At 44.5% G+C, this 25330-nt stretch overlaps 1 protein-coding gene across 4 annotated transcripts in view; it reads left to right on the top strand.

Moving 5' to 3' along the window:
- LOC106565973 (regulator of G-protein signaling 3) overlaps window positions 1-25330 on the top strand; it is a 200272-nt gene that overhangs the window by 31809 nt on the left and 143133 nt on the right. For 2 of the 4 annotated variants that reach the window (XM_014133716.3, XM_014133701.3), the window contains 6 exons: window positions 9080-9161; window positions 9455-9560; window positions 9799-10240; window positions 12555-12594; window positions 12729-13042; window positions 14099-14182. In XM_014133716.3, coding sequence (XP_013989191.3) covers window positions 9080-9161; window positions 9455-9560; window positions 9799-10240; window positions 12555-12594; window positions 12729-13042; window positions 14099-14182 — 1068 coding nt within the window. Of the gene's footprint in view, window positions 1-2116; window positions 2996-9079; window positions 9162-9454; window positions 9561-9798; window positions 10241-12554; window positions 12595-12728; window positions 13043-13589; window positions 13728-14098; window positions 14183-25330 lie in introns of those variants that run through there. The other 2 variants (XM_014133709.3, XM_014133724.3) reach the window with 2 other exon arrangements.

Here is a 25330-nt window from a genome sequence, read left to right as displayed (position 1 = left end):
TCTGTTAAGTGTTCACAAAAGTTTATAATGTCTCCAAATGGTTTACAGTACTCGTTTAATCAGGGGTTTCGATATCTATGCATACTCACAAACATCTCGCAGCACTTAACCTGAATGGGCAGAGCAACACATCTCCAGTGGTCCATCCCACAGATAGACCAGACACAGGGAATGAATATTAATGCTGATTGAGCTGACAAAAAGTTTCCCTGACTCATGACAGCAAGAGCTTGTCGGCTGGTATTACTTTCCTCTCTCTCCATTTCCTGAGAACTGGGAGTGACACTGTCCTGTTGCTCTGGATGCAGAGAGGGGATGAGGGTGAGAGAAAGGACAGAAGGTTGTTCATTTTGTTGGGTTTCTTAGCTCTGCAGGGGCTCCAGTCCAGGCACCAGCCCTGGAACCAACACAGTCCTAGTCCTATAGTCCTGTTTTTAACCACAGCCACAGCCCATGGGCCCAATCCTAACCCCTGCCCTAGCCTAAGTCATGACCCTGGTCCAAGTCTCTGCCCTGGGGCTGGGCCTAGTCCTATCCCCAAAACATGGCCCTAGTCCTACCCCTATAAAATAATCCCAGCCCTAACCCTGAACCTAGTCCTATCCTTGGCCTTGGCCCTAGACCTACAAAATAACCCCAGTCTAGTCCTGCCCCTGGCCTTGGTCCTGGCTGCCCAGTGGAGTGGAAGCTGCCTGTCTTTGATGCCTCCTCTAGTCAGGTCAGTCAGAGAGACGCTGCCTGTCTTTGATGCCTCCTCTACTCAAGTCAGCCAGAGAGAAGCTGACTGTCGGAAGATCCCACACTCCAAAGAGGAGCTGCTCCGTTCGTCTTGTCTGGCTCAAAGACGGAGTTACAAGCACTTGCCTCTCTCTCTTTCTCTCTCTCCCTCTCTTTCTCTCTCTCCCTCTAATCCCTCCTTCTGCCTGTTTAGAGATGAACAGTAGGATAGAAAAGGAAGAGAAAGAGCTCTCGCATGTTTTTGTGTGCGATTGAAGGGTAACCTTCCCCCCTTAAAAAGGAGAACAGGGAAAAGTCCCCCTAAATGCCCAGTAGAGGGGATGTAAGGACTTGAATAGTCTTTTCTGTCAGCCTGTTAGCATTGTGGAGAGAGCCCACTATGGGTTACTCTTTGGCCTCTCCTTTTCTGTGACTCTGTAAACCTCCAGTGAGCCAGCCACTAAAGGATAAATGGAACGGAGACATGTTAAGAATTAATGAGGTCGCTCTGGGGTTACATTTGCCAGTTTTCTGGCCTGGCCGAGCGATGTTTGTTGTTATTTTACATAGATTTCATAGCCCTCCTGTTTCCGGCTCTCATGCCGTAGCCAATCAAAAACAAAAATAGGAGAGTGTTTTGATAACTGGAAAGGGGTTGGCCGGAGTAGCACATTCAAAGACCTGCATTTCTGCACACGGAAAATTGAAAGGAAAAGGAGAGGAAATATGAAAGAACCAAACATAACAAACATGATGGTGTCTGGTGTGAGACTGCTGTAAAATAGTTTAGAGAGAGCGGAGGGAGGTCTCCAGAGAGTGTGTCTAGGTGTGAAAACTGACTGTGTGTGTGTGAAAAAGAGAGATTTGCAGAAAAATTGCTTGGTGAGAGGTATGTGTAAGGTTGCAGACTGCCTCCTGCTGCTTTCAACCGTTCATCAGCAGCGGGTTCTGTCTTTCATTGTAAGAGTTGCACAACAGGAGGCTGCACACAGTAGATGTTTCTTGTTAGTGCATGTGGGTGAATATGGCAAAGGGGGACGCTCATAAACACACAGGAGTATATCTACTGTATTTATAATACATGCCTGTGATTGAGCGTCTACAGACTCCCTCCTACCTCCGTATGCATAACATACATATTATGTATGCAAAAGCGTTCATTCTCACAGTGCTCTTCTCTCTCTTCCACTTCTACAGTATGATCCCACATCTGTGTGTGTGAGCAGTCTGTCTCACCTCTCTCTCTCAGCCCTGTACCGCTGGCTCAGGAAGTTGTTCTGGGCTTATCGAGGGTAGGCACACAAACAGGCTGGCCCGGACAGGGCTCGAGGTGGGGGGGAGGAAAAAGAGAGGAGCGTGAGGAGGGGGGGTGAGGGAGCACTTCCTCCCATTCTTCTCCAGAGCAGAGTTCCCATGAGCGGCCATGCCAAGTGCAGTGTGGCTGGAGCAGGCCAACGCAGCACCAGTCTCGCCTCCGCGACGCCAGCCCCCACACACGGACTCACTCAGATCAGAGAAGACTGGACAGCGCTAGGAGGACTCACGGTGTTGCGAGGACCCATACACAGCATTCTGAGGACCCATACACAGCATTCTGAGGACCCATACACAGCATTCTGAGGACCCATACACAGCATTCTGAGGACCCATACATAGCATTCTGAGGACCCATACACAGCATTCTGAGGACCCATACACAGCATTCTGAGGACCCATACACAGCATTCTGAGGACCCATACACAGCATTCTGAGGACCCATACATAGGGCTTGGAGTACCGCACCCGGAGCATTAGAATATTTAATAGAGGATCTAATTGGTGACTGCACTGACCACATACAGAGAACGGTTTCCAGTGCATCTTATTGACTGCATGTTGACCATGCAGATAGGACCATACCGAGTGGTTGCCTCATAAAGGACAGCAATCAACACAGACCATACTGACTGGACTATTCCATAGAGGACCCTAACTAGACAACCACACACAGAGGATCATCCAGAGTGGACAGGAATCAGATTGGGGACCATACATAACACATTGAAGAGCTCATACAGCGTTGGGAGAACCCAAAGGACCATACAGACTATTGTGTTTAGGAGATCTTCCTCTGAGTATAAAGAAGAACAGAGGAACTCTAGAGGAACATCCCCAGAGAACCATCCAGGACTGTAGACAGAGGAGCATCCACAGTGTATCTGTCTTCAGGAGGAGCCTGGAGTCATGCATACCATCCACGGGCTGTGTAGGGTCTGCATCGCCGCTAGACTGCCTCAGGTCTGTCCCCCTAGATAATCACCTGGAGAGAGAAAGGGAGGGTGGGAGGGAGGGGGGGGGGGATAGAGGGAGAGATAGAAGTGTGTTGTGCATAGGGGTGTGACAAATGGGGGGAGAGTGTCAGGTAAGTGTGCGAGTGAGAAGAGAGGGAGAGGACAGGGAGTGGGGTAGGAGGGTGTGCGAATGGAAGTGCAGAGAATGGGGTAGTGGGAGAATGGAAGAAGAGGGGGAGAGGAGGGATGGGGGTTCAGATAGGGTTCTGTGTGTAGCCGGCTCTTTTGGAGAGACTGCAACACAGACAAAGAGAATACGTTAGAAAGCATGAACATTTTAAAATGACAAGGGAACAGAAAGATGACAGCAATGATGTAGGAAGCAGACCGTTCAATTGGTTGGGAAAGTATATAGATTTTTTTGTATAGTGCAATTGGATTAAGGCGCCGGAACAGTAAGAGAGAGATAGATAGCAGAGTTATGGAATTTGTATTCGAGGCTTTAGGCTTTACTTTGCCATTGGAGTGTTTGCCATTGGAAAGCTCACTCCTACAGTATCTAACGGGGAAGGGAAGGGATGATGAGGAAACCAGTGTAAAAACGAGTGGATGAAAGTGTGTTCCCTGTTTCCTGGGAGAGACAGAAGAATGAGGTCTCCGCCATCTGCATTATTTATCCAGAGGCAATCTGATGGAGAAAAAGAGAGAAAGGGAGAAAATTGAGACTGTGCTACAGGCTAACAATTACACCCAGTCTGGAGTCTCTCATCCTCACTTACAAATCAGTCTCAAGCACAAACCTTTCTTATCTAACAGTTTGCAATCAGTGATTGGAGTTTGCATGGCATCGCGTCAGTACAGCGTGTTGACATGGACACAATACTGGGCTGGCAGAGAGTTATGTTTTTCTGCCAGCCTAGACATGTTGTCACCAAAACACAGTGACCAAGATAAGGCCTTGCTCAACGGACTGGGAATGTCTTACTGGAGTTATAGTGTTGTGGAGTTCAGCTCACAAACAGACCTGTTAGTGGATGGGAGAGAATTGTTATTTTGCTTTAGTCCTGTAGTGTGTGTGTGTGTAAGTTAGTAGTGCAATCACTGAGGCACATCGGGTTTACAGGCTGGAGAGACATCAAACAGAGCAGAAGCACACAGAAGACAGACAGACAGTGGGTTGACTCATAGCTGTGGGCTCTCATAGATACTGTAGTGTCTCATGAGATTGTTGAGGCAAAACAACATAGAGAGAAAGCTTGGTCTCACACACACGCATGCACACACCCATGCACCCACACAATGTGCATCTCACAGGACAACAGGTCACGACTCCACACACACACACACTCACACACTCCTACGTGTTACATAAATACACTCTTGTACAACTCATTTCAATAGCTAAGTCTCTCAATAGCAAGCAATGGTAGTTTCATACTCACTCTAAAGCACCATATAAGTGGGCTCGTAACCTTATCATTTGACTGGAAGGAGATAGATTGAGGCGTTAGAGGCTCTTGAGACAAACTGGAGATGGGAGAATAGCATCCAGATGCTCACTCTGAGCCGGCTTTGTATGCTGCCTGTCAGACAGTTGTTGCTGGTTCTCTGGCCTTGGCCTGAAGAGCTGTACAAACTGATCGCATTAGTATTGTGGAGCAAGGTTGGACGTGTGTGTTAGCGCATGGGAGAGCAAGGCCAGGGATGAGAGTTAGTGAGTAAGAATGTGTGTGTGTGTGTGTACCCACCGTGTGCCCACTGTCAGGCCCTGGATGCCAGTCGGTGTGTGTCTTGTCTCCTTGTGGTCCGGTCCCACGCTCAGAGAGGCCAGGGGGCACCTCTAATTAACACTACCCCCCCTCTACCCTCCCTCTTCTACTGCGTGCCAACCATCCCTTCACACCACTACCCCCTACAGAGCCCCCATCTCTCTCTCCCTTCCTCTTTTCTCTTTCTCTTCTCTCCCCCGGCCTTTCTCTATTCGCTTCTGTTGTTTCTCTCTTCTCCCCAACTGTCTTTTTGTCTCTTCTTCTCTTCATCTCACATCTTCCTTCTCTCTCTCTGTCTCTCTCTCTCTCTCTCATATCTGACAGTAGTGATGTTGTCTCTGGTTGTTAGCCAGTATGTTGTGTTATTAAACAGTTGTCTCCTCCACTATCCAGATTATCTAAATTTTTTTAACTATCAAGATTATAATTTACTAAACATTTTAAGACTATCAAGATTATCATCTATCAAACATTTAAAAATACTAGCAAGATTATAATCCATCAAACACTTTAAAAGGCTATCAAGATTGTCATCTATCAAGCATTTTAAAAGACTATCAAGATTATCATCTATCAAGCATTTTAAAAGACTATCAAGATTATAATCTATCAAACATTTGAAAAGACTATCAAGATTATAATCTATCAAACATTTGAAAAGACTATCAAGATTATAATCTATCAAACATTTGAAAGACTATCAAGATTATAATCTATCAAGCATTTTAAAAGACGATCAAGATTATAATCTATTAAACATTTTAAAAGACTATTAAAATGATCATGTATTTTGATGAGTGGAAAGTGTGTCCAATTTGGAGGATTCTGAGAAATGTCATAATTGACATAACGTGTACAGCCAATCAGTCAGTCAGTCAGCAGTGGGAGGAGGTCAACCCAGCTGTCACCATGGTGGTGGGGGCGGTGACATGATGTTGGGGGTGACATACCGTATGTCACCAGTGATTATGGACTGTGACTCTTCGTTCTCACAGTTTGTGTCCATCTATCACAGTGTAATCTGCCAAACTGTCAGCTCACAGCATATCAAGAGTGAATCAGATGAACCAAAGTTTATGCACCAATTTGATTTATCCTTTACTTAATTGTCTTCATCCATTTCAGGCGCCAAGCCCTTACAAAACACTATAATTAGTGATCATGACATTTACAGTATGTGAGCGAACATAATGCATTCTCATTGGACATACAGTGCCAGTGAAAAGTTTGGACACACCTACTCATTCAAGGGTTTTTTCTTTATTTTTACTATTTTCTACATTGTAGACATCAAAACTATGAAATAACACATATGGAATCATGTAGTAACCAAAAAAGTGTTAAATAAATCACCCTTTGCCTTGATGGCAGCTTTGCACACTCTTGGCATTCTCTCAAACAACTTCATGAGCAATGCTTATCCAACGGTCTTGAAGTAGTTCCCACATATGCTGAGGACTTTTGGGCTGCTTTTCCTTCACTCTGTGGTCCAACTCATCCCAAATGATCTCAATTGGGTTGAAGTCGGGTGATTGTGGAGGCCAGGTCATCTGATGCAGCACCATCACTCTCCATCTTGGTTAAATAGCCCTTACACAGCCTGGAGGTGTGTTTTGGGCCATTGCAGAATGCTGTGGAAGACATGCTGGTTAATTAAGGGTGCCTTGAATTCTAAATAAATCAATGACAGTGTCACCAGCAAAGCATCACACCTCCACCTCTTTGCTTCACGGTGAGAACCACACATGCGGAGATCATCCCTTCACCTACTCTACGTCTCGCAAAGACACGGCGGTTGGAACCAAAAATCTCAAATTTGGACTCATCAGACCAAAGGACAGATTTCCACCGGTCTAATGTTCATTGCTCGTGTTTCTTGGCCCAAGCAAGTCTCTTCTTATTATTGGTGTTCCTTAGTAGTGGTTTCTTTGCAGCAATTCGACAATGACGGCCTGATTCACGTCTCCTCTGAACAGTTGATGTTGAGATGTGTCTCTTACTTGAACTCTGTGAAGTATTTATTTGGGCTGCAATCTGAGGTGCAGTTAACTCTAATGAACTTATCCTCTGCAGCAGAGGTAACTCTGGGTCTTCCGTTCCTGTGGCGGTCCTCATGAGAGCCAGTTTCATCATAGCGTTTGATGTTTTTTGAAGAAAACTTTCAACGTTTTTGAAATGCTCCGGATTGACTGACCTTCATGTCTTAAAGTAATGATGGACTGTCATTTGTCTTTGCTAATTTGAGCTGTTCTTGTCGTAAAATGGACTTGGTCTTTTACCAAATAGGGCTATCTTCTGTATACCGCCCCTACCTTGTCACAACACAACTGACTGGCTCAAATGCATTAAGAAGGATAGAAATTCCACAAATTAACTTTTAAACAATGCACACCTTTTTGATGACTACCTCATGAAGCTGGTTGAGAGAATGCCAAGAGTGTGCAAAGCTGTCATCAAGGCAAAGGGTGGCAACATTGAAGAATCTCAAATATAAAATATATTTTGACTTGTTTAACACTTTTTTTGGTTACTGCGTGTTTCCATGTGTGTTATTTCATAGTTTTGATGTCTTCACTATTATTCTACAATGTAGAAAATAGTCAAATAAAGAAAAACCCTTGAATGAGTAGGTGTGTCCAAACTTTTCACTGGTACTGTACATAGGGATTGTATATGGCCTTGCAATAATGGGCATCAAGAGGTTAACAGTTCATGTTAATTCTTCGGGATCGGTGTCCCTTCCACGGGACGGTTGAGCTAACGTAGGCTAATGCGATTAGCGTGAGGTTGTAAGTAACAAGAACATTTCCCAGGACATAGACATATCTGATATTTGCAGAAAGCTTACATTCTTGTTAATCTAACTGCACTGACCAATTTGCAGTAGCTATTACAGTGAAAGAATACCATGCTATTGTTTGAGGAGAGTGCACAATTTTGAACATGAAAAGTTATTCATGAACAAATTAGGCACATTTGGGCAGTCTTGACACAAAATTTGGAACCGAAATACAATGGTTCATTAGATCAGTCTAAAACGTTGCACATACACTGATGCCATCTAGTGGCCAAAATCTAAATTGCACCTGGGCTGGAAAAATAATATATTATGGCCTTTCTCTTGCATTTCAAAATGATGGTACAAAAAAAAATACCAAAGAACGGTTGTTTTTTTCTTTGTATTATCTTTTACCAGATCTATTGTGTTATATTCTCCTACATTCCTTTCACATTTCCATAAACTTCTAAGTTTTTCCTTACAAATGGTACCAAGAATATGCACATCCTTGCTTCAGGTCCTGAGCTACAGGCAGTTAGATTTGGGTATGTCATTTTAGGCGAAAATTGGAAAAAAAGGGGCTAATCCTTAATAGGTTCAATGTTCAAGTTGGTCACTAGATTACAGATGGTAAATCCTGTAGGCAAATCCGTCAAGAGATTCTAGGAATTCTCCCTAAAACCTTTATTCAAGTCACTGTTTGCTACTTAGGGTTGTACTGTAGTCATCAAAGGTAAACAAGTTAATACGCTTATGCATCTTGATGCCAGTCTCTTAGACACGCTCAGAGGTTAACCACAGACACAGATCTAGGATCAGTATACCCTATTACCATCCTGATCTGAACTATAAGGGGGAGACATAAAACTGACTTTAGATAAGAGTCTTGGATTAACATCGTACTGTGTTTGTGTGTTCAGACAGACTTTTACTGAGCTTAATTTCAGGCCCTATTGTCAGCAGATGAGATGGAAACATTCTTATGGACGGAGCACTGTTGATTTTGGCACACACACTGGCATTATTCCTGGAATTCTTACAGACAGTTTTTGGGCATTGTGTGTGTGTGTGTGTGTGTGTGTGTGTGTGTGTGTGTGTGTGTGTGTGTGTGTGTGTGTGTGTGTGTGTGTGTGTGGTGTGTGTGTGTGTGTGTGTGTGTGTGTGTGTGTGTGTGTGTGTGTGTGTGTGTGTGTGTGTGTGTGTGCGTGCTTGTGCTCCTACTCTGTGCGGATGCTGTTGTCCACAGTTGGCGTCAGAACCACACTAAAGCGCCCACCTCCTTTGATGAGGGCCAAGGTGCTAGTCTGTGTGGCTGGCATCCACACACTTTCCATCCACACACACTCAGCTGCTGGTCAGAGAGAGAATCACGCTCTAATCTGTAGGCAAAATGCTCACATGTTGGTCTAACTGCTCCTATTTGGCTGTAGATGGCTTTTCGAAAATAATATTTGCTTTTCACTCCATAGACATACAGTACATTGTCATGTAATAATTGAATAATGTCTTTACATATGGTGATTTGATGTCTCTGTGTCTTTAGGTGACCATCCTTCGAGGAAAGGACGGCTATGGCTTCACCATCTGCTCTGACTCTCCAGTGAGGGTACAGGCCGTCGATCCAGGCAAGGCTCTCCTCTCCCTGCTGTCTGTGTGTTGATGTGTGTGTCTGTGTCTGTGTGTTTTTTCCTTCCTGTGTGTGTATACCATCTTGCCCCCTACTGTCCTGAGGTGGTTAAGCATATCAGGTATGTATATAAATGAGTGGGTAGAAGCTTGCTTGAATAACTTTGTGTGTGTTTGTGATCTCTTGCCCCATCTGCTCTCCTGAAGTGGTCAGAGATTTGTGTGTGTGGGTATTTGTGCGATATCTGTGTGTGTGTGTGTGGCCCTCTACTGACCTCTCTCCTGTCTTCAGGTGGTCCGGCGGATCAGGCAGGTCTGCAGCAGTTGGACACTGTGCTGCAGCTCAATGGTCAGCCTGTAGAACAGTGGAAATGTGTGGAGCTCGCCCACGCCATCAGGTACTACAGGCAGGGAGACACAGAGGAAATAATGGACTAAACCAACTTTAACAGGGATAACTATCGTCAACCCTTATAGAGCTCCACATGTACATTTTAAAAGTTTATCTATGCACAGCAATTCCTATATAGACACTCTGGCCCGTGGCCTCTTTGCTCACGTCCTTTGCCGGCGATAAGCTTACCTTTTCACTCTTCCTGACTAGTTGTCACATTCCCTCTCTCCCTCCCTCTACAGAAACAACTCCAATGAGATCACGGTGGTGGTGTGGCGCACCGGGCCGGCTGCCAAGCCCAGTTTTGAGGGCCTCATTCACCGGCCCTCCTACAAGCCCAACTACGACACCCCCTCACCCCCCACCAGGCGGAGGGACAGGTCCAAGGACCGGCTAGACCGTGACAAGATCCCCCCGGCCGTGCCCCCCCTCCCTGCCCACCACAGGACCAGCCGCCGGGTGCTGGTCAACGGCTCTGAGGGGGGCGGCAGGGGAGTGGTAGGAGGAGTAGGGGGGCCGTGGGGGGAGAGGAGGTGCTTAGGAGGGGGGGCGGAAGAGGTGGATGGTAAAGCCAGGAGCCAGACCCATAGCCAGAGCCACACAGCCACGCTGAAGGGGACTAGAGTGAAGGCGTCCAACGGAGATAACTACATCATCCTGGCCCCCATAAACCCAGGAAGCCAGGTACTGCCGGGGGAGCAGAGGCTCATGGTCCATCCCAGACTCCTGCCTTACCCCCTCGATGGCACTATCTAGACCCTGACATACACTGGAGATCTCAATATGTGCCATTCATACCTGCCATAGATCTGTGCCAATCCTACCTGACATACACTATCTGCCATTTAAATCTGAGATATATCTGTGTAATTCAAACTGACACGTGCATTCTGTAAATCACATATACTATATATAGTAAATAGTTAAATAGGTAGTTGAATGAGAAATTGTGAAAAAAAAGTATACAATCAAGAGTTGAGATTTGCTGCAATAGTAGGTAGTATTCAAGCCCCTATATGGAGAAAACCACAGTTGACCCATGGGGTGTTCTATCAAATGATGCACACTGTAACATCCTGTGACATGCTGTATATGAGGCAATAGCTCTTTATGATAAAGACATAATAAAGTGTAACAAATGGATAAAGAAACACACTGATTGTGAACTTGATTCCTTAACATCCCCAACCATACAACACTAACCATCCAGCCTGGAAGAAGGGACCAGTTATGTTGAAGCAATGAATGCAGAGAACCAGAAAACCTAGAACTTCTAGTCTTGACCTAATCCTTCATTATCTGTCCCACTGAGCTTGAACAGCCAATCACAGACAGTAATGTGGCTGAGGGGTTCCGTGACTCAGTAGCCTGGTTGTTAGAAGGCCTCTAGCGGAAATGAAGGAGGCTGTATACCCTGCATTCCATCCAGACCCAGGGACCTCGACACTGTAAGGCTGTCGGTTAGTCTGGGAGCTGCAGCCTGCCTGGCAATCTGAGTGTGTGTGTGCTTGTTCAGCGCATGTGTGTGTGTAGGGCAGTGTGTTTGTTTGAGGGTAGCTGTGCTGCCTCAACAGATATGGCATGACATAGGGCTCAGAGAGCATGATGGGAACGTCTTCTGTGTCTAAATGCTAAGAGGAGAGCACAGGGGTTAGAGGGTTAGGAGTGTGAGGGGGTGGACTGGCTTGGATGGCTGTGGAGGAGGATTGGATGGAGTGGGAATAGGATGCAGAAAAGGGGATAGAGGGGGAGAGAGGGATAAGCGAGGGAGGTGATGGATGAATGTCTACCCCCCATTAATCCATTACCTTCCCTATGGGGAAATATGGGTTAGGGAACAGAGTAGATATGGGTATATATTTTACCTTTATTTAACTAGGAAAGTCAGTTAAGAACAAATTCTTGTTTATAATGTCTGCCTACACCGGCCAAACCCGGACGACGCTGGGCCAATTGTGCGCCGCGCTATGGGACTCCCAATCACGGCCGGTTGTGATACAGCCTGAATAGTAGTAGTACATCAAGAGGTTGGAATAATGGTTATAAGAAGTAGAAGGGATTAATGGGGTAGCGAGAGGCAATGATGGATGGATGACGGGTACAGCAGAAGAGGGTAAAAGAGGGTAGAGGAAAGGAAGAATGTAGATAAAGCAGTTGTCAAAGTGGATGGAAATAAGAGGATAGAACCTTTCAGACTAAATCCAAACTTTGAAGGATGGGGTAATGGAGCATCTCTCCTCCAGGTCAGAGCAGGCATACAATCCATGATGATTTGGTTTCATCCTGTCGGCCAGTCCCCACTGAAACACACACAGCAGATAAATCAATCATGGAAGATAGTTGTATGTACCAGCCATTGATATGCCTCTGGTTGGTTCACCTCTTTCACCTGGCTTGTTATATCGGGTAGATCTTATCTTTAGGCACAGTTCTAGGATCAGCTTCCCCCTCCCCCATTACATTTCCAGGGGCAACGTTACTTGGGTACTTGAGTAGTTATCTGTAGGCACAGTTCTAGGATCAGCTCTCCCCACCAACCGTTCAATTTCCAAGGGCAATGTCGTCCTTCGCCTGTATTCATAGTGCTACAGTATAATAAAGTACGTTACAGTACAGTACAGTGTGTGGTTGACGTCTGTGTCACTCAAGGCCATAAGAATCAATGAACAGCACAGCCACCATCATGTATCAACAGCACACATTAGCTCTCAGGTCACTGGGTCTATTCCTTGAGCTGAACACATGTTTATTGAATATGTGACATGGCTCACTGGCCTGAGATCGCATAGGACTCCTGCACTACAGTAGTAATGGAGTCAGACAACAGTTTGTGGCCCCATTCCATGCTCAACACGACCAGTGCTTCAGTTTGACTTCATGCTAGGCATTTATTATGGTGGGATGGATACATTACATGTGAAAGTATCCTAAAGCAGCGTATGGTATTGGTCAACTGTTATAAGAGGACCATTGATTGTGATGCTTTTGTCTCTTTCAGATATTGAGGCCTGTCTACCAGGACAACCATGGTACCTTGGGTAAGCCATTTACTACTGACTAGGATTTTAATGAACAAGGTGGTTTTGCAGGACAATTCTATCTATAACCACTGTACTTCTATGTACCCAGGCTAACGCCCAGTGTGTGTTTTTGTGCGTGTGATGTCTCTCAGCAGGGAGGATATACCCGGGTCAGGCCAGCATGCCCCAGAAACAGGGGTCTGGCGGTGCCCCGCCTGGGGGTGTAGGACTAGCAGGCCGGACCACCTTCCTACGACGCTCCGCTAATGCCAAGATGTCTAAGCCATCTGAAGCCAACCTCTCTGGCCAACCCCCACCCAGCTACCAGCAGGTCCAGAGCTCCAACTTTGCTAACTACCAGAACTGTACTATAGTACACTCCCATGTACAACACGACAACCCGCACGGCAACTATGGCTACGTCAAAGCAGCACCCAAGATCCTTATCTTCCCCATCTTTGTTCAGGTGTGTGTGTGTGTGTGTGTGTGTGTGTGTGTGTGTGTGTGTGTGTGTGTGTGTGTGTGTTGTGTGTGTGTGTGTGTGTGTGTGTGTGTGTGTGTGTGTGTGCACGTGTTTGCGTGTGTGTGTGTGTGTGTATGTGTGACTCACCATTTTTGCATCTCTCTGTTATTGCCATTAGGGGTTTTCCCCTTTTATTTTGATCACTTTTAAGAAAACCACGTTTGTTGCAGTGCTTCTCCTCTCTGTGTATCTGTGTAGCAACATATGATTATGTCATAAACACACTAGAATGAACCACATTTCCTCTATATGTCCAATGTCAAGGTGTGAGTGTATTGCACAACTGGACTACCCACTTCCCAGGATTCTACAATGGTCTGTAATAGTACTTCCTGTTGACTAACTGAATCACCTAGCTGCACAGTGAAACAGCCATCCCTGTGGTCTCTCTAGCTCCAGTCCGGGTCCACAAGAGGATGTGGCTACCACCCCCGCTGCACTAGCGCTTTTAGCCTAGCGCCACTTCACAGATTGAGCATCTCACAGACTCCTGCAGTCACAGCTCACACTGTGAGGATCTCTGTAGAGACTGGTGCGACTGTAGCTACACGAGAGCCGCCAGCTGCACAGCCTGTATTGTTCCCTTTGGTGGGCAGAGAGCATGGAGCTTGGAGCTAATATGGAGATGGTACTGTAGCTACATGCTCCCTCATGTACAGCTATGTTCATGAGAACACCCCTCCCAGATATGTCTATCCTTGAAACATGTCTATCAATCTGTATCTCTATTTAGTGGTATTTGTGAGTGTTGTGAATGATATTGGACTGTTATAGCAGGGTTATGAGTTTAGTATCAGTGACTTTTGTTGTAGTATTGTGTACTGTCATTATAAGCAATATTAGTAAATGTAGTGTGTTTGAAGTGATATAAAACTGCAGTATTTTGCCATGGATGATAATGTAATCTTCATTTAATTCCTAGTATGTTGCCTAAATGTAATCTAACTTTAATCTAATGTCAATCTAACCCTTAACTCTCCTCTCCTCCTGGGTGTGCAGCCTCTGGACCTGTGTAACCCCACACGGACACTGGTGGTCTCTGAGGAGATGATCCTCCACGAGAGCAAGCACCTCTCCATTAAGGTAAACGGCTTCTGACAAGAGGTGTGTGTGTGTGTGTGTGTGTGTGTGTGTGTGTGTGTGTGTGTGTGTGTGTGTGTGTGTGTGTGTGTGTGTGTGTGTGTGTGTGTGTGTGTGTGTGTGTGTGTGTGTGTGTGTGTGTGTGTGTGTGTCAGGATCAGTAAAATCAGTGAGATGGGACATGTCAATGTTAATGAGAATATTTAAGAGATGAAAACGTTGTGAGAATCTGACACAAGTCTCTATACTGCCATTCTAGTTCTCTTCATTCATATTCTACAACTGCAAATGTTGGGTTTGTTTAACTGTCAAAATGTTTGTGGAATGCAGTATGAAGATTTTTCCCAGCCCTTGTCAATGTTCTTAAATACCCTCCCAGTGCCTCTGTCTTTGATGTGTTGTGTAATACCAGCAGAGAACAGAGGAAACAGAGAAAGAGACCACAGTTTGAAAACCTCTGGGTGGCTGCTGCACTGCATTGGACTTCTATACTATTGTTTTCTCTTGGCTTTTCCTCTCCTCTCCTCTCCTCTCCTCTCCTCTCCTCTCCTCTCCTCTCCTCTCCTCTCCTCTCCTCTCCTCTCCTCTCCTCTCCTCTCCTCTCCTCTCCTCTCCTCTCCTCTCCTCTCCTCTCCTCTCCTCTCCTCTCCCCTCAGACAGACAATGATACAGGACTAGCATTGGAACAAATATTTTGCTAGTTTGACAGAATCCATCTCATAGAGTTTGTTTATCATAGAGACGATGCTGACAACTCGGTTCAAAAATAACTTTACATCTCATAACTATTTGAAAAGGGAGAGAGAGAGAGAGAAGATTGCTGATCAAACTGTTCATTGCACAGGACAGTGTATCTACATGAGGGGCTGTTGTTTAGTAGTGGGGAATTAATTATTTAGGACCCAGAATGGTACTTCTGGAGGGTTGCACAGTGACCGGCTTTTATTTAATGGATCAAAGGGTTCCTATACTTTTGAAATCTCTGCTATGATAAATTCTCTTGTATCTCCCTCTCTCCCTCAGCTCTCTTTTATGTCCTGCTCTGTGTGTGCACTCTGGCTTTTCTATGTAGCTCTTCCATGTTTCTGTACAGTATGTCTCTGTCTCTCTCTGTGTCATTCTCTCTGTCTCTGTCTCGCTCAATTCAATTAAAATGGCTTTATTGAGATGGGAAACATATGTTACAGTGCCAAAGTAAATGGAATAGACAATAAACAAAATGGAAATAAACAAGGGAAACTTCTTCACACCTTCAGTGAGCTGTCATTTCTACTTGTAACACTTTTCTTTGTTCCATATGGCTCTTTAACACTGTATACCAGTAGTTGCAATTCATAGGTCATTGTTTATGACAGAAAATGTACATTGATATTCATTTCTAGAGAGTTTGTCAGCGAAATTTATATCCATTAATTTGGAAATATTTGACTCATGTTATATAAGAGCAAACATAGTTGAAAGAAATGTTGAGGTTGTGGCACAGTGTTTAATGGGAAACTGTTGTGAATAGCATTGATAGAGAAAAACAACAAGTACTAAAAAGATATATGGTCTATCTGTCAATCTGAAATTCACAGATTATAGTAAACGTTGCTTACTGTACAGTACTGTATTGCACACATACAGTACCAGAGATAAAGTGATATTGAACAGGGGTCACACACTTACTAAAAGGTCAGGACAATACGCACAATGATCTGAGGCATGATATTGTTCTGTGTTCCCCATTGCCTCTCTCATTCTTCTTCTCTCTTTTTCCGCTCTCGCTTGCTCTTTCTTTCTTTCTTTCTTTCTTTCTTTCTTTCTTTCTTTCTTTCTTTCTTTCTTTCTTTCTTTCTTTCTTTCTTTCTTTCTTTCTTTCTTTCTTTCTTTCTTTCTTTCTTTCTTTCTTTCTTTCTCTCTCTCTCTCTCTCTCTCTCTCTTGTTCCCTCTGTCACGTTTCCTGACCTGTGTGTAGTGTTATCAGTGGGAAGACCATATGGCCTCCAGAACTTCCTCTACAGTTAGTTATCAGTGGCTACATAACCATTGAGTAGCATCATCAGTACAGTACAATGGACAGGGGGACTTTATTTCATTTATGACACATTGGATCCGGGCAGTAGTTTCAATCAAATACAGTATTCACTAAATTCATATGCTGCCTCTCTCTCTCATATTTTATAAATCATACTGTTTTAACGAGAACCCTTCAAAAATAGCAACAAAGGGCCATTGTTGCCCATATTTGCCCTTGTAGTTGTAAGTGCCTGTAAGTCCTGCAGTCATTCTATAGACTGGTGGTTGAATGTGACTACCTCCCTTTGGCCTTGGCTTTAGTGGAAAGATACAATACAAGGTTGTGATGGTGAGGGTGGATATTATAATACACAGAAGTTTTCCATCCTGTGTTTTCTGGGAATGAGAGAGCGGAGCAAGATAGGGAAGCCATGCCAAGCAGGGCAGCCATTGTGATAATATTGTCCAGGAAATGTGATGGAGAGGTGTGTGTGGGGGGCAGAGAGGAGGGGGGGGGGGGGGGGGTGGTCTAGGAGAGGAAGACCAGGAGGCCCTGTTTACTATCGAGGGGGGTTGCTAGGTGGTTGGCAGAAAGGGTGTTTGACCTCACTCAATATATGCACAGTGATGTGATGTCAAGTTTTAGCAAGATGAGATTTTCAGCACTGTTTAACTCAGTCTCTCCCCTCTCTCTCTCTCTCTCTCGCTCTCACAAACACACACACACGCAAACACACACACACGCACAAACATACATCCTGACAAGTTGATTCTGGATGACCTCCCTATCTATCCCCCTCTCACCTCCCTGAGAAGACAAAAGAGATCAGCTGTGATGTTTTTGTTTGTTGAGGGGTGGGCTTAAAAAACAACTGTGACCCTGTTGACTTGAGTCTTCTTGACATTCTCTTCCTCCCTGAGGGGTTCAGGTCTGTGGACATGTCTAAATGATTGATAGCAGACAGGAGAGGAGGGAAAGAGAGAGGGAGGGAGTGGGGGCTGTGTGCGGAGGACTGGATGTTAGAATATCCCTCTATCACCTGCTCTGTTGGTTTCAACTGTGTTCATATTATTGAAACGTTTTTGTCATGTAGCTGTGTGTGTGTGTGTGTGTGTGTGTGTGTGTGTGTGTGTGTGTGTGTGTGTGTGTGTGTGTGTGTGTGTGTGTGTGTGTGTGTGTGTGTGTCTACTGCAGATAAAAATGGACAATACTGCATACGTACTGGGAAGAATTGCCTTTTCGGTTCCAATTCTACACAGTTTTTTTCATATTCATTGTGTCAAATGAGCTTTTCAGATCCTCACTGTGTTTCGGAGGAGAGCATTGGAGCTGCATGGTAATTGTGGCCCCTGGCTGGGACTTGATAAAAGAAGACAAATATTTAACAGTCCATGTTTGTAGATAATCAGTGTGGGGCCAGACATCTCTGAAGATTGGCACTGTTTTAATTAGAAATCTGTGTTGTTACAGATTTTATCTTAGTGTTGCAAGCCTGGCCGTACTAACCCTGGGTGCACATTAAACTCCTACACGCACGCACGCACGCACGCACGCACACACGCACACACACACACACACACACACACACACACACACACACACACACACACACACACACACACACACACAAACACACAAACACACAAACACAAACACGCACGCGCACGCACGCACGCATGCACACACACAAGTAATAGTGGTTGAGTGCTTTTCTGAAGATAGTGAGTATAGAGATAAGCTTATTGATATCACTGCACCAACCATACTCCACCCACACACAGATAGACAGACAGACCAACAGACCACAACAGCAAGACCCTCAGCATCCTCTCGATCTGCATAGAAACAACATTCACAAAAAAAACACACACCCCGCCCACACATAGCCTACACACACTGTTTGCTGTACTGTGTTGATGCATATTATGCAAGACCTTTGCTGTAGCTTCCTTGGTGTTGCCCAGAGGTGGTTTACTGAGTGTGTTGTTTGTTTAACACTAATGTGAGGCATGACTTTTAACAGTTTGTGTTGTGCCTTCTGTTAAGAGAAACAGGGAAATACTTACCACTGACATACACGCACACACACACACACACACACACACACACACACACACACCACACACACACACACACACACAAACGCACACACACACACAAACAGACACACATTCATGCACATAAAGTATTTGCATACACATAATTATTTATCGCAAACAGAATTGCACAAAGTATATTCAAATCTTATCAAATGCTTGTGAAATGCTTACTTACAGGCCCTTAACCAACAATGCAGTTTTAAGAAACTAAACTAAAGTAAACAATAAAAAAGCAACAATAAAATAACAATAACGAGGCTGTATACAGGGGGTACCGGTACCGAGTCAATCTGCGGGAGTACAGGTATTTGAGGTAATATGTACATGTAGGTAGAGGTAAAGTGACTATGCATAGATAATAGATAATAAACAGCGAGAATCAGCAGCGTAAAAAAAGGGCGGGGTCAATTGATATAGTATGGGTAGCCATTTGATTAGCTGTTCAGCAGTCTTATGGCTTGGGGGTAGAAGCTGTTACAAAGCCTTTTGGTCCTAGACTTGGCTCCGGTACCGCTTGCCGTGTGGGAGCAGAGAGAACAGTCAATGACTAGCGTGGCTGGAGTCTTTGGCAATTTTAGGGCCTTCCTCTGAGACTGCCTGGTATAGAGGTCCTGGATGGCAGGAAGCTTTGCCCCTGTGATGTACTGGGCCATACGCACTACCCTCTGTAGTGCCTTGTGGTCGGAGCCAATGCAGTTGCCATACCAGGCGGTGATGCAACCAGTTAGGATGCTCTCGATGGTGCAGCTGTAGAACTTTTGAGGACCCATGCCATATCTTTTCAGTCTCCTGAGGGGGAATAGGAGTTGTCGTGCCCTCTTCACGACTGTCTTGGTGTGCTTGGGCCATGTTAGTTTGTTGGTGATGTGGACACCAAGGAACTTAAAGATCTCAACCTGCTCCACTACAGCCCCGTCGTTGCGAATGGGGGTGTCTTCGGCACTCCTTTTCCTGTAGTCCATGAATATCTCCTTTGTCTTGATCACATTGAGGGAGAGGTTGTTATCCTGACACCACATTTCCAGGTCTCTGACCTCATCCCTATAGGCTGTCTCATCGTTGTCGGTGAGCAGGCCTACCACCATTGTGTCGTCAGCAAACTTAATGATGGTGTTGGAGTTGTGCTTGGCCACGCAGTTATGAGTGAACAGAAGGGGACTAAGAACGCACCCCTGAGGGGTCCCTGTGTTGAGGATCAGCGTGGTAGATTTGTTGTTGCCTACCCTTACCACCTGGGGGTGGCCCGTCAGGAAGTCCAGGATCGAGACGCAGAGGGAGGTGTTTAGTCCTAGGGTCCTTAGCTTAGTGATGAGCTTTAATAACCTCTTAACCTCTATGGGCTAGGTGGGATGCAAGCGTCCCACCCGTGGTGCACTCCATCAACAGCAGGTGCATTTCAAGAGCGGCAAATTTGAATCCAAATAAATGTCAAAATTCAAATTTTTCAAACATACAACTATTTTACACCCTTTGAAAGATAAACATCTCCTTAATCTAACCACGTTTTACGATTTCAAAAAGGTTTTACGGCGAAAGCATAAATTTAGAGTATGTTAGGACAGTACATTTACAAGAGTTGTGTGTAATGTTTTGTCAATTCAAAGACAGGGTCACCAAAACCATAAAACCAGCTAAAATGATGCACTAACCTTTTACAATCTCCATCAGATGACACTCCTAGGATATTATGTTAGACAATGCATGCTTTTTTAGTTCTATCAAGTTCATATTTATATCCAAAAAACAGCGTTTTACTATGGCATTGATGTTGAGGAAATCGTTTCCCTCCAATAACCGGCAGTCAAGTCAGCAACACAAATTAAATAATTAAAATTAGAAAACATTGGTAAAATATTATATTGTCATTTAAAGAATTATAGATTTACATCTCTTGAACGCAATCAACTTGCCAGATTTAAAAATAACCTTACTGGGAAATCACACTTTGCAATAATCTGAGCACTGCGCCCAGAAAAATACGCGTTGCGATACAGACAAGCCGTCATGTTGGGGAGATCTAAAATCGAAAATACTATGTAAATAATCCATTACCTTTGATTCTCTTCATCAGATGTCACTTCCAGGTATCACAGGTCCATAACGAATGTAGTTTTGTTCAAAAAAGCTCATCATTTATGTCCAAAAATCTCCGTCTTGTTAGCACATGATCTAAGCCCGCCGGACTTCACTTCATGAACGAGGGGAAAAAATATATTTCCGTTCGTTCAAACATGTCAAACGTTGTATAGCATAAATCATTAGGGCCTTTTTTAACCAGAACATGAATAATATTCAAGGTGGACGAATGCATTCTCTTTTATAACGTATTGGAACGAGGGTACCCAACATGAACTCGCGCGCCAGGTGTCTAATGGGCCATCATCGTTCCATGGCTCTTGTTCGGTCAGATCTCCCTCCAGAAGACTCAAAACACTTTGTAAAGGCTGGTGACATCTAGTGGAAGCAATAGGAAGTGCCAAAATATTCCTCAGCCCCTGTGTTTTTCAATGGCATAGGTTTAAAGGTAATACAACACATCAGGTATCCACTTCCTGTCAGAAAATGTCTCAGGGTTTTGCCTGCCAAAGAGTTCTGTTATACTCACAGACACCATTCAACCAGTTTTAGAAACTTTAGAGTGTTTTCTATCCATATATAATAAGTATATGCATATTCTAGTTACTGGGTAGGATTAGTAACCAGATTAAATCGGGTACATTTTTTTATCCAGCCGTGCAAATACTGCCCCCTAGCCCTAACAGGTTAAGGATATGTCCCTTTTTTTAAATTTTCACCTAAAATGACATACCCAAATCTAACTGCCTGTAGCTCCGGCCCTGAAGCAAGAATATGCATATTCGTGGTACCATTTGAAAGGAAACACTTTGAAGTTTGTGGAAATGTGAAAGGAATGTAGGAGAATATAACATAATAGATCTGGTAAAAGATAATACAAAGAAAAAACCAACCGTTCTTTTGTATTTTTTTGTACCATAATTTTGAAATGCAAGAGAATAATGTATTATTCCAGCCCAGGCGCAATTTAGATTTTGGCCACGAGATGGCATCAGTGTATTTGCGAAGTTTTAGACTGATCCAATGAACCATTGCATTTCTCTTCAAAATGTTGTATCAAGACTGCCCGAATGTGCCTAATTTGTTTATTAATAACTTTCCATGTTCAAAATTGTGCACTCTCCTCAAACAATAGCATGGTATTCTTTCACTGTAATAGCTACTAACTGGTCAGTGCAGTTAGATTAACAAGAATTTAAGCTTTCTGCCAAAATAAGATATGTCTATGTCCTGGGAAATGTTCTTGTTACTTACAACCTCATGCTAATCGCATTAGCCTACGTTAGCTCAACCATCCCATGGACGGGACACCGATTGGTGTTGAACGCTGAGTTGTAGTCAATGAATAGCATTCTCACATAGGTGTTCCTTTTGTCCAGGTGGGAAAGGGCAGTGTTGAGTGCAATAGAGATTGCGGATCTGTTGGGGCAGTATGCAAACTGGAGTGGGTCTAGGGTGTCTGGGATGATGGTGTTGATGTGAGCCATGACCAGCCTTTCAAAGCACTTCAAGACTACAGACGTGAGTGCTACAGGATGGTAGTCATTTAGCCAGGTTACATTGGTGTTCTTGGGCACAGGGACTATGGTGGTCTGCTTGAAACATGTTGGTATTACAGACTCAGGCAGGGACAGGTTGAAAATGTCAGTGAAGACAGTTGGTCAGCGCATGCTCGGTGTACACGTCCTGGTAATCCCTCTGGCCCTGCGGCCTTGTGAATGTTGACCTGTTTAAAAATCTTACTCACATCGGAAACGTTGAGTGTATGGTGTTGGTCCAGTCCTGTGTGGTGAAGTTTCACTGACACACATATTATGCTGAAAAACTAACCGACACACACATGTAATAGCAGCTCCAGTGCAAAGGACCCGTCCAGTCACCATTGAGACCTAGCGCATTACAATAGGTTATACAGGCGTTCTCTCTCCTGCCTGTCTCATTGTTTGGCCCATCCACTGACAGGCAGGAGACAGAGAAGTCCCTCTGCCAAAATACCCCCCCACACCCCCGATACAGCACAACCCAAAACACACACACATTAGGGCCAGGAAGGAAGGCAGTTTAGGAAGGCAGTGTGTGTGCCCTTCTCTTCTCTCACACGCAAGCCTCCCACTCCTTTACCCTCACCTTTCACAGCCCCCTACCCTTCAAACATGTACCAGCCATAATTGGTCTTTAGGGTGGGTGACTGCCAGTTTGTTTCATTAGTCAGTCAATTAAAGTGCTGAAAATGCTTACACCGCAAGCAGTTGTGGACTGGTGTCTGTACCTTCATATTTCTCTATGTTAGCAAGGCTTTTGCTTTAGTGGGTCAGAAGAATACTAAGAAAACTCATGAATAAGTTAGACTAGCTAGGGTTTCGATTAGTCATGCATTCACACAACATGCAAATGTAATCTTTAGGGGGGCTTTGGAGGTTGAAGCAATGTTTCTCTATAGACCATGGTGCTCTGTCTTCCTGTGTGAACTACACTTCCTGTTGCATAGAAGGTTGCAGTTTAACACTTTTCTGAAGGCACTTTGAAGAGGCGAGAGGGGCTGTGAATGTGTGTGTGTTTGTGTGTCTGTGTGTTTGTGTGTTTGTATGTGTGTGTGTGTCAGTATGTGTGTGATTCTCTGTCCATGACACCAGATACACAACTACTCTGACATTGCAGGGTGACAACCATCGAGATTACCATCTATCAAACATTTAAAAAAAAACTATTGAGATTATAATCTATCAAACATTTTAAAGACAATCAAGATGATCAGCTTTCAAACATCTTAAAAGACTAGCAAAATGATCATCTATCAAACATTTTAAAATACTATCAAGATTATCATTTCAAACATTTAAAGGAATATCAAGATTATCGTCTATTTTGATTGGGAAGTGTGTCCAATTTCGATGATTCTGAGAAATGTCATAATTGACATAGAAGGGCAGTTGACAATGAAAAGATGGGGCCGATAGACATGGCCACTCTGTTTCTGGATCCTAAGCAACTTGGCAGTATTTAGTTTTTTATGTGTTATTTCCTACATTATTAGCTCAGAACGTCTGTTGCACTATTACATACAGCCGGAAATAACTTTGGGATATTAGAGTGGCGGTAACTCACCAGCATTTCTCCCAGAAATACTACATTCCTAAATTGTACCTTTTGTTCGTACCCCACAAGGCAATTCCACTTATCCCAGAGACTGCTCCAAGACGCTGCCGGCGGAGAAGAGGTTTTCGGAGTGGACTTTCAGTCCGACTCAGGAGGTGTGCATACTATCCACCACTTCCGAGTGTATTACTTGGTAATGTTCAGTCCCTGGACAATAAAGTAGATGAGCTCAGGGTGAGGACCTCCTTCCAGAGAGACATCAGTGATTGTAACATACTCTGTTTCACGGAATCATGGCTCTCTATACTGTCCCTGCCCATACAGCAAACTGTGTTTTCAGTACATTCGGCAGACCGGAATAAAGGACTCTCTGGGAAAAAGAAAGGCGGAGGTGTATGTTTCATGATTAACTACTCATGGTCTGATTGTGGTAACATACAGGGACTCAAGTCCTTTTGTTCATCTGACCTAGAATACCTCACAATCAAATGCCGACCGTAATTACCTCCCGAGAGAATTCTATTTGGTCATTGTCACAGCCGTGTATATTCCCCCTCAAGCCGATACCACAACAGCTATAAAGGAACTACACTGGACTTTGTGCAAACTGGAAACCGCATATCCTAAGGCCACATTTATTGTAGCTGGAGACTTTATTAAAGCAAATCTTAGAAGAACGCTTCCGAAGTTTTATCAACACATTGCCTGCGCCATTCACGCATAAAAAAACTCTCCACCATTGTTACTCTCCATTCCAGGAAGGCTACAAGGCCCTCCCCCACCCTCCCTTTGGCAAATCAGATCACGCCTACATCCTGCTCCTCCCTTCCTATAGATAGAAAGTAGGACTGTTCAAAGGACTGTTCAACACTGGTCTGACCAATCGCTTCAAGATTGCTTTGTTCACTTGGACTGGGATATGTTCTGGGTTGCCTCTGACAATAACATTGACTTATACACTGACACGGTGAGTGAGGTTATCAGGAAGTGTATAGGGGATGTTGTTCCCACTGTGATGATTAAAACCTATCCAAACCCAAAACTGTGAATAGATGGCAGCATTCGTGAACCACCGTATCTAACCACAGCAAGGTGACTGGGAATATGGTTTAGTACAAATAGTCCAGTTATGCCGTTCGTAAGGCAAAATGTCAGTACAGAGAAAAAGTGGAGTCTCAATTCAACGGCTCAGACACGAGGCGTATGTGGCAGGGACTCCAGACAATCACGGATTATAAAAGGAAAACCAGGCACGTTGCGGACACTGACGTCTTGCTCCCAGACAAGCTAAACACTTTATTCGCCCGCTTCGAGGAAAACACGATGCCGCCGACGCGGGCCACCACTACTCCCGTGGACTGTGAGATCTCATTCTTTGTGGCCGACGTGAGTAAGACATTTAAGCGTGTTAACCCTGGCAAGGCTGCCGACCCAGACGGTGTGTTTAGGGACATATTCAATCTCTCCCTATCCCAGTCTGTTTTCCCCACTTGCTTCAAGATGACCACCATTGTTCCTGTACCCAAGAAAGTGAAGGTATTACTATCGCTGCGTAGCACTTACTTCTGTCATCATGAAGTGCTTTGAGAGGCTAGTTAAGGATCAAATCACCTACAACTTAACCGACACCCTAGACCCACTGCAATTTGAATAAAGCCCCAATAGATCCAGGGATGACGAAATCGTCATCGCACTGCACACTGCATTTCCCATCTGGACAAGAGGAATATTTATGTAAGAATAGTGTTCCTTGACTACAGCTCAGCCTTCAACACCATAGTACCCTCCAAGCTCATCACTAACCTCAGGGCCCTGGGTCTGAACCCTGCCCTATGCAAATGGATCCTGGACTTCCTGATGGTCCGCCCCCAGGTGGTGAAG

This window comes from Salmo salar, chromosome 01 (genome assembly GCF_965601325.2).
Source record: "Salmo salar chromosome 01, fSalSal1, whole genome shotgun sequence".
Lineage (NCBI taxonomy): Eukaryota > Metazoa > Chordata > Actinopteri > Salmoniformes > Salmonidae > Salmo > Salmo salar.
Note: the sequence above shows the minus strand (reverse complement) of the source record. Positions and strands in the feature narration are given on the sequence as shown.